Here is a 14,051-nt window from a genome sequence, read left to right as displayed (position 1 = left end):
TGTCAAGGAGCAGTGTTTAGGTTCTTGTCATTTGAGATGTCCTTGCCTGGGTTTATGTGGCAGAAATATTACTTGTTACTTGTCAGCCCAAGCCTGCATATTGTCCAGATTTTGTTGCATTTAAACATGGACTCCTTCAGTATCTGAGCAGTTGCAAACGGTGTTGAACGTTGTGCAATCACTGACGTGTGTCAACTTCTGATGTTATGATGGAGCAAAGATCATCATAAAACAGCTGAAGATAGTTAGGCCAAGGACACAGCCCTAAGGAACTCTTGCAGAGATGTCCTGGAGCTGAAATACCTGACCTGCAATAACCACAACCATCTTCCTATGTGCTAGATATGACTCCAACCAGTGGGGAGTTTGTCCCCTGATACCTGCTGATTCCAGTTTTACAGTTGTCCTTGACAGCACTTGGTTGAATGCAGCCTTGATGTAAAGGGCTGCCACTGTCACCTCACCTCTGGAATTCAGGTCTTCTGTCCATGTTTGTACTAAGGTTGTAAAGCGGTCAGGAGCTGAGCGGTGCTGGCAGAACCTAAACTTGGATCTGAGATAATGGGAACTGCAGATGCTGGAGAATCCAAGATAACAAAGTGTGGAGCTGCATGAACACAGCAGGCCAAGCAGCATCTCAGGATCACAAAAGCTGATGTTTCGGGCCTAGACCCTTCATCAGAGAGGGGGATGGTGAGAGGGTTCTGGAATAAATAGGGAGAGAGGGGGAGGCGGACCGAAGATGGAGAGAAAAGAAGATAGGTGGAGAGGAGAGTATAGGTGGGGAGGTGGGGAGGGGATAGGTCAGTCCAGGGAAGACAGACAGGTCAAGGAGGCGGGATGAGGTTAGTAGGTAGGGAATGGAGGTGCGGCTTGAGGTGGGAGGAGGGGATAGGTGAGAGGAAGAACAGGTTAGGGAGGTGGGGACAAGCTGGGCTGGTTTTGGGATGCAGTGGGGGAAGGGGAGATTTTGAAGCTAGTGAAGTCCACATGGATACCATTGGGCTGCAGGGTTCCCAAGCGGAATATGAGTTGCTGTTCCTGCAACCTTCGGGTGGCATCATTGTGGCACTGCAGGAGGCCCATGATGGACAGGTCGTCAAAGGAATGGGAGGTGGAGTTAAAATGGTTCGTGACTGGGAGGTGCAGTTGGATCTGTTGGGGTACATATGTGTTAGCAATGTTACTTGTGTGAGGATAAATCAAAGTTAAATCCCAGTTGTTGATTAATGAATGATTGCATTGTAGTTGACTGAGCAGTGTACGTGGTTAGCACTTAGTAAATGGCAGCATGTGAAGACGCATAATTCTTGGAGTGACTTCAACAAATTCTCAGCTTCTCCAACCTTAAGTTACTCTGAAATACCCTGGTGCCTTGTGAATAGATGATAGCTGTCTGTCTACATCTCCTTGACCAAGGCTCCCAGGTTAATGTGTGAACACTTGTTGCGCCACTGACCTGCCTTTCCCTGGTTGGTATCATTTTAGTGTCTATTCCTTTGGAAGGTGTCGAATGATTTTAGGTCATGCAGGATAGCTTTGACTAGAGTTAGCTCCTTGCGTGTTTGGATTCCTCTTTGAGGTGTGCAATTCTTCAACACCTTGGATGGCATCACGCTACAATCTTCCAGAATCCGTGCTGTCTGCCTGATAGAGTCCTAGAGTCATAAAGCAGGGGAACAGACCCTTTCATTAATTCATCCATGCTGACTGGGTTTCCCAAGCTAAACTAGTCCCATTTGCCTGCTGATGTTGGAAAGTCAGTGTTTCCAAGAGGTGTACGACATGGGGGACGTGGTGCAGGGGGGAGGCGGTGGCTGCCGAGCATTTTTGTGGGGTGAGCCAGGGTATAAGTAATGCTGGCTGGCGAGGGAGGTGAGGTCAGGCTGTGGAGTTGGACGAATGTGTTGGTGTGGTATGAAGGAGGCGGATGAATACAGCGCAGAGGAGATCTGGGGGGCTGGGGTGGTGATGGTGGTGGTGGAGGTTTGGTTGGTTAACATTGATATTAGTGTGAGGCTGTGCAGTCTCAAAGACTGTCAGCTCCAATTAAAACATTATCAGCTAATGGACTGAAGGCATACCTTCAGGGATAAGACTTTAGTCCATGACATAACAAAGCACTGGAATCTCACTCACTCCCTGACCTTCTGCCTCTCTTCAGTGGTGTATCCTGCAGGAACAGGCAGAAAAAGGTGCATAGTGCCAAGAATCAAGTCTTAATTTGGCAGATCACATCAGAGTCTGATTACATCAGATCTGATGCACATATTTGTAAATCTGCAATCAGTGATGACGTGGTAATATTGAGCTAGGAGGCCTGGATTCAAGTACCGTGTGTTCCAGAGGTGTGTAATAACATCTATGAGCAGGTTGATTAGAAAACATCATTTTTTTTGTAACTACTCAGATTGAAGTACAAATGGTCATTTCGATCAACACGAACAGTTCCAAGAGCTCCTCTCAGTCTATTCAAAATAGTAACAACAATTTGCATTTAAACTACATTCTTATTATACAATACGTCCTTCGATGCTTGACAGAAAAGTCTAATCAGATAAAATTTGACACTAAATGTATTTTGAGATGAAAAGCATGCTTTCTATTATCTATTTTTCAAACATTGTGGTTTCTTTCCTTTACCATCTCTGATTAGACTTTGCATAATTACACATTTGATGGATGAAATGGCTTTTTAATCAGCTTCTGATTATTTATGTTCCTTATGTTCCTGCCTTTTAGGTAACTGTCAGTCTCTGTATTGTGTTGTCTCACCCACTCGTTCCACTATCAAATTCTGCCATTTTATATGAAGCTATACCAGATTTTTAAAATAGTATTAACAAGTTCATTTTCATTGCTTACATTTGACCAGAATGACTGACCCTCTCTGCTTTATCAAGGCTTGTGGTTAGGATATAAGTTGAAATTTTATACTTGTTACCTTCTTTACATCCTCTATCTTTATAATCTAGTCTTTTTTTTTAGGAATGTAAGGTATTGTAATTGTTGTGAAAACAACAACGATAGAAAGAGAATTATGTTGGTATTAATATAAATCTTGCATAAGTTTTCTAAATGCTCGCTCTTAGTGAATTGCCTTCTGTAAGTTCCTAGCACTCGCATTTTATTGTTGATAAGATGGTAGGAATGATATTCATTAAATCATTGTATAATATTGCATTTACAGTTAGTATTCTCTCCAGATAGAGAAAAAATGTATATTGCCTTGAATTTTTCAGTCAGTTTTGAAAAGATGGTGCTTACTGTTGGCTTGAAAAACGTTTTTCACAAATATAGTTGGCTGTTTGGCATTGATTTCCCAATATTATGATGTCACTTTTGTCCTGAATCAATCTGTTGGGGATCTTTGTTATCCAGGAACACTGGAGTCATCAAAGAAGGTGTTCAGAGGAATTGGTAGCACAATGCTGGTGTCCCTACTGCTGGGCAAAAGGTTCTAGATGCACTGCCCCAGAGATGTATTATAAGATATCCAAACAGGCTGATGACAAACATGTACTGATCAGCCGTAAAGACTGAATAATTCTAATGGGCAGCAAACCAGAATGTAAGAATCTTTCGCTTTTTAGTCATTTTTTCAGAGAGGAAAATAGAAGATTGTCAAATACTTATCAGGCTGAGGCAGCAACTGAAATACCAAAAACCTATAAGAAAATACATTAAAAGAAAAATTAATTTTTTTAGCTATCTATGGAATCTACTCATGGAATAGAGTGAACTCTAGACTTTTCAAATTAGTGTGTTGAGGACAGATTGTTCAGTAAGAGCTGTAACAGAGTAGACGTCTAAAAACCCAATTACACCTTATTCAATAGGGTTATTCAGTGAATTGGAGATTCTATTAACTTCAAAGACTGCAACAGCGTACCATGTAGAGAAAGAGACACCTTCTAGATTTTAGCCATTGCACGTACGAATGTCAGAATTTGCTATCAGTTAGAAGCTGACAGTTTCCTGTTTTGGCATCTAGAAATGATGGCTGATAATATTCATTTCATTTGTCTGAGAAAAAAAGGCACCAAGATCAGCTATGAGCAGCATTTGTTCAAATGTCATTTATTTGCTAATGCACAGGAACCGTGGCAGCTGTTGCTGGCCTGCATCCTGGACAATGCATCATCAAGGTAAATGGGATTAATGTCAGCAAAGAGAGCCATGCAAGTGTTATTGCACATGTGATAGCCTGTCGCAAATACAAGCGCCCGTCTCAAGTAAGTCACTTCATCATCTTAACATCTTTAGCAAACTAATTAAAGAAAGCCTACTAAGGATATTAGGGTTCTCTTTACATTTTGGGAAGAGAGATTTTATGTCTTTGTGAGCAACATAGGCATTGTATGGTAGAGGTCTGGGATCACATATAACTCTGTACATTGTCAGTTAATAAATATTTAGCTGTTCCTAATAGACTTTGGTCTTCTAGTCAAAATTTAGCAAATTAAGTGCATCGAAAATTTAATACAATCACAAGGATTGAATGAAATTATAACTTAGAAGTGTCTTGGTGGTGTATCAGAACTTTGAGGTATTGCAGACAGATTAAACTTTGAATTACAAAATGTGGTTTGGTGAAGGAGAATGTACAGCCAAAAATGACTCGGTGTAAATTCAGTAGCTGTGTTTTAAGAAGAACCCTGGACTGTCACACCTGATGGTGTCAAGGGAACATCATTCTGCACCATTTTAAAGAGAGACTGACAAAAGCTGAACTCGTCCTCACACTCAACAACTTCTCTTTTGACTCCTCCCACTTCCTACAGACTAAGGGGGTGGCCATGGGCACCCGCATGGGCCCCAGCTATGCCTGCCTCTTTGTAGGTTACGTGGAACAGTCCCTCTTCCGCACCTACACAGGCCCCAAACCCCACCTCTTCCTCCGGTACATTGATGACTGTATCGGCGCCGCCTCTTGCTCCCCAGAGGAGCTCGAACAGTTCATCCACTTCACCAACACCTTCCACCCCAACCTTCAGTTCACCTGGGCCATCTCCAGCACATCCCTCACCTTCCTGGACCTCTCAGTCTCCATCTCAGGCAACCAGCTTGTAACTGATGTCCATTTCAAGCCCACCGACTCCCACAGCTACCTAGAATACACCTCCTCCCACCCACCCTCCTGCAAAAATTCCATCCCCTATTCCCAATTCCTCCGCCTCCGCCGCATCTGCTCCCACGATAAGACATTCCACTCCCGCACATCCCAGATGTCCAAGTTCTTTAAGGACCGCAACTTTCCCCCCACGGTGATCGAGAACGCCCTTGACCGCGTCTCCCGCATTTCCCGCGACACATCCCTCACACCCCGCCCCCGCCACAACCGCCCCAAGAGGATCCCCCTCGTTCTCACACACCACCCTACCAACCTCCGGATACAACGCATTATCCTCCGACACTTCCGCCATTTACAATCCGACCCCACCACCCAAGACATTTTTCCATCCCCTCCCCTGTCTGCTTTCCGGAGAGACCACTCTCTCCGTGACTCCCTTGTTCGCTCCACACTGCCCTCCAACCCCACCACACCCGGCACCTTCCCCTGCAACCGCAGGAAATGCTACACTTGTCCCCACACCTCCTCCCTCACCCCCATCCCAGGCCCCAAGATGACATTCCACATCAAGCAGAGGTTCACCTGCACATCTGCCAATGTGGTATACTGCATCCACTGTACCCGGTGCGGCTTCCTCTACATTGGGGAAACCAAGCGGAGGCTTGGGGACCGCTTTGCAGAACACCTCCGCTCAGTTCGCAACAAACAACTGCACCTCCCAGTCGCAAACCATTTCCACTCCCCCTCCCATTCTCTTGATGACATGTCCATCATGGGCCTCCTGCACTGCCACAATGATGCCACCCGAAGGTTGCAGGAACAGCAACTCATATTCCGCCTGGGAACCCTGCAGCCATATGGTATCAATGTGGACTTCACCAGTTTCAAAATCTCCCCTTCCCCTACTGCATCCCTAAACCAGCCCAGTTCATCCCCTCCCCCCACTGCACCACACAACCAGCCCAGCTCTTCCCCCCCCACCCACTGCATCCCAAAACCAGTCCAACCTGTCTCTGCCTCCCCAACCGGTTCTTCCTCTCTCCCATCCCTTCCTCCCACCCCAAGCCGCACCCCCAGCTACCTACTAACCTCATCCCACCTCCTTGACCTGTCCGTCTTCCCTGGACTGACCTATCCCCTCCCTACCTCCCCACCTACACTCTCTCCACCTATCTTCTTTACTCTCCATCTTCGGTCCGCCTCCCCCTCTCTCCCTATTTATTCCAGTTCCCTCCCCCCATCCCCCTCTCTGATGAAGGGTCTAGGCCCGAAAAGTCAGCTTTTGTGCTCCTGGGATGCTGCTTGGCCTGCTGTGTTCATCCAGCCTCACATTTTATTACCACCTGGATCTCCTGTGATTACAGACTATTGCCACTGTCCCCATTCTCGCCTCCTTCTACTTCTGCCCAGACTTGTACAGAGAGCCATCTCCTGTGGACTATATCCTAAATTGCAGACATATTATGTTTTCCCCTTTTAGAAATACACAAGAATAGGCATTGAAAACTTATTACAATCCTGATGTGTTTATGTGTGTTACTGGACTCCTCTATGCTATGAAGGTCATAGATAAAAGAATTTCATCTAACCTGAAAAGCCAAGCATCACGAAAATGACTGCTGAGCTACTGATGTTATGTGTATTACCCAATATTCTTGCCCACAAAGACGTAAAATTGTCTTGATTAACAACCTGTTGACTGATCCGTGTATTTTTTTCAGATTTATCTTTCTTTTGGACTCATTTCTCATTTCTAATCTGTGTTATGTAATTATTCCTTATTGCATTTAGTAACTAATGAACTCTCTCTTTCGTTAACTGAAGACAGCCATGGTTTAATCATCTCCTTTTAAAGCACAAATGCACGTGGCCTGGGAGAAAAGCACCACAGGGGTAGTGCCAATTTGTAAATTAACCTTGTTGCGACCAACCAAGAAGGTGGGTGAACAAATAAAGGGAGACAGTTCAGCCCCTCATCACCTGGGAGTTTGACAATTTGAGATATCCTGAATGGGGAATGGTAATAAATTACAGATGTAAATGATGAAAAATTTATCTGGAGATTACATGAAAGATACCTTATTATTTTGTTAGAGCACCTGTTGCAGGAAACAGAACTGGAAAGGAACTACCTCAAATGTGCAACTATTAATTTGAGGTTTTTGCATAATACTGTTACAACTGTAAAGAGATTAAGAAAAACAGCATCAGGCAGAAAACATGATGGTGTTTAAGCATTGTGCTTTATTTTCCTTCTGGGCATGTTAAGTATTTTTATTGCAATGTGCAATATCATGTACAAGTTGTACTTAGTGGAACAGGTAAGGAATGCAAGGAATGTTTTATCTACTTGCTTAATAGGGAATGCATCTGATGCCCCTTGCTCATTCAGTCCAAAATACTAAATACAATTTTTATTCGTATAAGGCTATTTACATAGAACCCATCAAAAAATCTTCACAGTGCACCTTGATCAACTGGAAGCCTGATGAAGACCATTGACTCTTAAATGCAGAAACTTTGGTTAATATTCCTTTCCTTTCAACAGGTTGCATACTTAGATGAATGCGTGCCAATGTTCCTGAGATGTACTTTTACTTGAGCTGAGTTAGGGTGGACTGAATGTGGGTGGGTACATGAACAGTAGGGTTTAGAGGCATATAGATAAAATGCTAGCAAATGGGACTAGATTAACTTAGGATATTTGGTTGGCACGGCTGAGTTGGACCAAAGGATCTTTTTCCATACTGTACAACTCTATGGCACTATGAGTTACCAACTGGAAAATAATTCATGATAACACAGGCTTTCCTCTTACATGAAAAACAGAGTGAATGGAAAGTGAATGTATTTGTCCTGAACATTTTCCACACTGCCACAAGTTAAGCAAAAGGAAGAATGCAGATTTCCCCTTTTTCACTCAGCCTCTCTGTTTTTAAAGGTGTTATCTTGCAACAACAATCAATCGTGAAGTGTGGAATAAAAGTGATAAAAGGAATTGCAATTATGTTCTATTTCTCTTCTGGTTATATTAGCAAGACTCTGTTCAATGGGTTTACAACAACACAGAAAGTGCCCAGGAGGAGCTGCAGAAAACCATTTTAAAGACTCCACCCTCTGGGGAAAGCGAGGAACAAGATGGATTTAGTGAAGGTACGTCCAATTTAGATATTATTTGTGGGTGACACTTTAAAGGCACTCTTGCTTCTAGTTCGCACAATGTGAATTTTTTGTTACATGTCAAATCTAACTCAAATGTCTTCACAGTTTTTCTAGCGGAAGTAATCCTTCATCTCTGTTTTAAATAAAATGAATGTGAGTGCAAATAAATGACATTCTTCACAGATACAGTATTCATAGACTCCCTACAGAGTGGAAGCAGGTGATTCAATCCGACAAAAAGCATCCCACCCGGATTGACCCCTATCCCTGCATTCCCACAGCCAATCCACCTATTCTGCACATCTTTGGACTGTGGGAGAAAACCAGAGCACCCAGAGGAAACCCATGCAGATGCAGAAGGAACGTGTAAACTCCACACAGACAATTGGCCGATGCTGGAATTGAACACAGGTCCCTAGCACTATGGGCCAGCAGTGCTAACCACTGAGCCAATTTGCCAATCTGCAGTTTTTCTGTATTTAGTCCTTTCTGAGGTCTCGTCCCAGAATTTCCAATGGCCAGACAATCACTATTTCAGTGTGGCTGGCAGTTGTGCGTGGGGACCCTATGGAATCCCCATTGTAACACTCTTGGAAGGAATTGTGGGGAAAATGAATTTTCCACTGGGCATTTCCTCCAGATTGGGAACCCACCAAAATGTCCTCTGAAACCGGAGACATCAGAAGGTTCTGCTGAAATTATGTGATATAGGCACTTGGGAAATTTTAGATTATTCAATATGTTGTCTAATTCCCGAGTAACCATTAAAATGACCACATACTTACCTCTCACACACACCTAAGTATATCTCCAGTGGACCACTGACACCCTCCTGGAGGTGAAGCCCCCCCTTCCCTGCTTTTGACCTCCTGTCCCCATCCCTGGATCCCACACTCACCAGGCCATAAACCTCTGATCTCCAATTTGCTCAACACCATACCAGAACGAGAGTGCTCCCACTACTGCTGCTGAGTCTGCCCTGAGCGATACCCCATCTCCCACTCCCAGTACCCACCTCTGGCCCTTGTCCCCTCCCCAGCTGGCATTCTATTCATCTGGCCCTCCTACCCCTCCTGGTTCCCGATCTGACTAATATCTAAAAAGGAGCTTGCCTTCCTCTTCGAGAGACCTCACAGATTGGGTGTACCTCTCTGCATTTAGGTTGACCCAATTGGCCTCTCCTGTCATAAAAATGCAGAGCTCACTTCTATGGTTAAAGAAAAGGAAGGGCCAAGTGGCAATTGATGTGAAGTTTGCCATTCCTTAGATAATGCTGCTAATGAATGAGCAACACTGAAAGGAATTCAGCCTCATAGTTATAGGTCTCAAAGTGTCTTGTTATTGCACTGAATGCAGATTTACGAGTATGTGCATCTGCAGTTTGAGTTTATTGCTATCTTTATATAGTATGGCAGTTGATGAACAGAATTATCTTAATAGTGGCCATCTTCTAATAGCTTAACTACTGACATAAATTTTTAGATAGAGAATGATTGCTTTCAGTATTATCATTAGTTTGATGTCCCAGACAGCATGGTTCAGAATCTACTTCATACTGTCACGCAGGCTCCTGCAGGTTTGAGCCTGGGTGACATGGTAGCTCAGTGATTAACATTGCTACCTCACATCACCAGGAACCTAGATTCAGTTGTATCCTCAGGTAGAGTTTGTACGTTCTCCTTGTAGCTGTGTGGGTTTCCTACAGGTGCTCTGATTTCCTGTCTCAGTCCAAAGATGTGTGGGTCAGGTGGATTGGCCATAGTGTCTAGAGATGTGGATTAGTCATGGAAAATGCAATATTATATTGTGAGGGGATGTGATTTATGTTTGGAAGGTCAGTGTGGACTTAGTGGGCCGAATGGCCTGCTTCCACACTGTAGGGATTCTTAAAAAAAGTTATTGTGCAGACGCAGTGTTATGTTCCTAATGTGAGTTCCCTTCCAATGTGGTGTTTTAATTGATGAGCAATTCTTATGTTATCTTCCAAAACACAAGATATTTGGGTTTGGTTATTATGGTATTAAAGAATCCAAAAGACATTCATTAAAACTATTATGTACAAACATTACTTTCCTCTGGTATACAGTGTCTGGTCTAATATCAAGCTATGAGTATGCAATGGAAGGCAGCTTTTATTAGAGTGTCATTCTTCAAGTGATCCGTGGTAAGATGGAGTAAGAGGATTTTAAACATGCACAACAGTGCATGTTGTGATGCATTATTGATATCATAAGCATTCCTGGTAAGAGAAATTGACCCTGAGCCATAACACAAACATACCATTTTGATTCATAAATCTGTAATTGTCCTCACTTCCCCTGTTCAAACTGCAGCATAAATTAATAGATACTAAAATTGAGTCAACAGTAAGTAAAATATGCTACTTTGTGAAGTTCACACCATTTTGCTATTTGTTTAGATCTGTCACCAGTAGGAAAAGATAATTCTTTTTTCTTGAATGTTGTACTTTCTGTTTAGATTTCATGTACAAGCAAGGACAAACACATTGAATTTGTGTATTTGCATTCAGTTGAATATCTGCATTGTTCTGCCTAATGCTATATCCTCAGTGACTTTTGCCGTGACTTTGTTGAACTGATTGTTTCATTGTACATGATGTTAGGTTATCATAACTTCCTGGGTATCCAACAACTATCAAAATGTACCAGCAAAGTCAGAGTTACACAATTAAACAGATCATCATTTTATTTTTAATTGATTATGTCCCAGATTAAAAGAAGGAAAATAATATTTTAAATAAAACCAGTATATGTTTCTCATTCCAAAACTTTGAGTGAAAAGCAGGAACTGAGCAATAGCAGCTAATTTTCAAATATATTGGCACTGAGGGCAATTTAAACAGTGCCCAATCCCTGCCAACTGAGGTTGGGGATAAAATTGTTAAGAATTGGTAATCCAACCCTTATCTCCTCACAAAGGCAAAGCACTGTAGCTTTTGGAAATCTGAAATAAAACTCAGAAATGCTGGAAGTATTCAGCAGATGAGATAGCAGCTATAGACAGAAAAGAAAATATCATTTTACATGAGTGACTTCCTATTGGAACCAGTCTGCCTGCTTCAGGCTCAGCCAAGACAGATGAATAATCCAATCTGAAATAATTCGGTGGTAGTAAACAGATTCTTTGCCTCAAATTTTAGTGGCAATTTAATGACTGTGCAGCAGCTTTAAGATGTAGCTGCTAAAGAGGAGCAGGTCAAGCATTCTATCTGGAGGCATCACGGTTTGGTATGCCAACTGCTCTGCCCAGGACTGTAAGAAACTACAGATGGTTGTGAACACAGCCAGTCCATCACGCAAGCCAACCTTCCACCCATTGACTTCATCTATTCCTCTTATTGCTGCAGAAAGGCACCCAACATCACAAAAGACCCCTCCCAGCCTGGTTACAATCTCTTACAACCTCTTCCATCAGGCAGTAGGTACCGAAGTTTAAATACACTTACCAAAAGGTTCAATAACACATTCTTCCCTGCTGTTATTAGACCTTTCAAATTTCAAAATGTTGCTTGTGGTTTTGGTGCACTTTCTTTGCAGTTGTAATTTTGTATTCCTCACTCTGTCCAGTCACCCTGCGATCTTTGTGTCTTTGTATGTTAGAATCTGCCCATACCATACAAAGCAAAACTTTTCACTGTACTTGGGTGTATATGACAATGATAATAAATTGAATTTGTTTTCCCAGCAGTTGCGGAGCTAGAAAGTTAAGGAATACTCCTCCACGTCATTTGAGGAAGTGTGTGCTGTGATTTTTCGTTCTCCCTGTGATGGAATATCTAGACGGCTCACCAAGCCTTACATTCCCCCGACTTCCCATTATCTCACTCCACCTTACACAACCCACAGCTAACTACTACCCCACTGCTGTTGGCTCACCACCCCTCCCTCGAGATGATGTGTCCCCACTTTGAGAACCTCCTAGGCCTACATCTTCCTGACAACACCTAGCATCTGCCGATTACCTCTGTGACTCTATGACCTGTTGTCCTTTATTGCTGCCATGCTGTGAACGTCATTTTCCCATCCAAATCACTTCCCAGTCTTCAAACTTCCATGTTTCACAGCATTGGGCACCGCACTGCCAGTCTCACAGCTTATTGGCTACAGGGAAGGAAGAGAAATCAACAAACTATAATTAATTTCTGCTATCAGATTAACTAGGACTTTGATATTCCTGCCAACTCTCAGTTCCCTGCTGGTGACAGATCCTTTCCATTTTGTTGGAAAATATATGGGGTCGTGCGGTTTTAAGAAATGATTTTACTGAATAGAAAAGTTGCTCCATTAAATAACTATAAAAGTTAAATGTGAGTGTACTTTAAATGAAAGGCTAACATTTGAATATAAATAATAAAATTGGAATTTCTGTTAGTGTAAACATGCGTTTTATTTGTAACCTATTTCAAAATGTACTTACAACATGTGACAATTCTTGCCAGAATTTGTCTTAGAACACGTATTGGGGACATGCATTATATTGCATCATTGAAACATTGTCATCTATATGGATTTTAGTAAAGCCGTTGACAAGATTCCACATGGTAGTCTAATTAGTAAAGTTTGATCAATTGGGATTAATGGTGAGCTTGCCAATTGGATACCATAGTGATTGTAACAAGATCAGCCAGGTGGATCTCATAAAATATGAGTTCCCTGATTAGGGCTATTAACTTGGTCCAATCAGGGAACCCTGGCTGACAGATCTAAACAGGAGCATCAGGCTGGGACTTTTTTCACTAGAGCGTAGGTGATTGAGGAGTGACCTCATAGAGGCTTATAAATCATGGAGGGCTCAGATAAGGTAAATAGCAATGAGCTTTTCACTAGCGTGGGGGAAGTTCAAAACTAGGAGGACATACTTTTAAGGTGAGAGGAGGATGTTTCAAAAAGGACATGGGGGCAAATTTTTTACACAACCATGTTTTGTGCATGGAATGAACTGCCAGAGGAAATGTTAAATGCAGATAGGGTCATACCATTTAAAAGACATTTGGATAAATACATGAATAGGAAAGGCTTGGAGTGATACATACCAAACACAGGTGGTGGGGACTAGTTTTGTTTGGGAACATGGTTGGTGTGGACTGAGATATTGGGAACTACAGATGCTGGAAAAGCCAAGATAACAAAGTGTGAAGCTGGATGAACACAGCAGGCCAAGCAGCATCTCAGGAGCATAAAAGCTGAAGGGTCTAGGCCTGAAATGTCAGGTTTTGTGCACCTGAGATGCTGCGTGGCCTGCTGTGTTCATCCAGCTTCAAACTTTGTTATCTTGGTTGATGTGGACTACTTGGTTTGAAGGGTCTGTTTCCATGCTGTATGACTCTGATTTTTTTGCCTCTACTACTGGGACAATGGGAGGCAATGACCTGGAGGTATTATTGCTGGACTGTTAATCCGGAGACCCAGGTAAAGTTCTGGAGACCTGAATTCAAATCTTGCCATGGTCGATGGTAGAATTTGAATTCAACAAAAATCTAGAATTGAAAGTCTAATGATGACCGTGAAAAGGTTGTTGGAGGAAAAAAAAAATCTGGTAAATGCCCTTTAGGGAAGGAAACTGCCTTCCTAATCTAGCCTGGCCGGCATGTGATTCCAGACCCACAGCAATGTGGCTGACTCTTAACTGCAGTTAGGGACGGACCAGCTTGACAGTGATTCCCTCATACTGTTAATGAATTTGCAGAAAATAAATTAGAGGAGGACCAGATCTCAAAAGGTAACATTGCATGTCATGTTCTTTCTACTTGAAAGGGATAGGATCCTACATTTTGAATATATGTAGCTATTAGCAC

At 42.7% G+C, this 14,051-nt stretch overlaps 1 protein-coding gene across 3 annotated transcripts in view; it reads left to right on the top strand.

Moving 5' to 3' along the window:
• The window catches only part of prex2 (phosphatidylinositol-3,4,5-trisphosphate-dependent Rac exchange factor 2), a 316,787-nt gene that overhangs the window by 136,016 nt on the left and 166,720 nt on the right, over positions 1-14,051 (top strand). For all 3 annotated transcript variants that reach the window (XM_059645886.1, XM_048529759.2, XM_059645884.1), the window contains 2 exons: positions 4,099-4,235; positions 8,110-8,227. In XM_059645886.1, coding sequence (XP_059501869.1) covers positions 4,099-4,235; positions 8,110-8,227 — 255 coding nt within the window. The remainder of the gene's footprint in view (positions 1-4,098; positions 4,236-8,109; positions 8,228-14,051) is intronic.

The sequence above is a fragment of the Stegostoma tigrinum genome, chromosome 5, assembly GCF_030684315.1.
Source record: "Stegostoma tigrinum isolate sSteTig4 chromosome 5, sSteTig4.hap1, whole genome shotgun sequence".
In the NCBI taxonomy this organism is placed as follows: Eukaryota; Metazoa; Chordata; class Chondrichthyes; order Orectolobiformes; family Stegostomatidae; genus Stegostoma; species Stegostoma tigrinum.
Note: the sequence above shows the minus strand (reverse complement) of the source record. Positions and strands in the feature narration are given on the sequence as shown.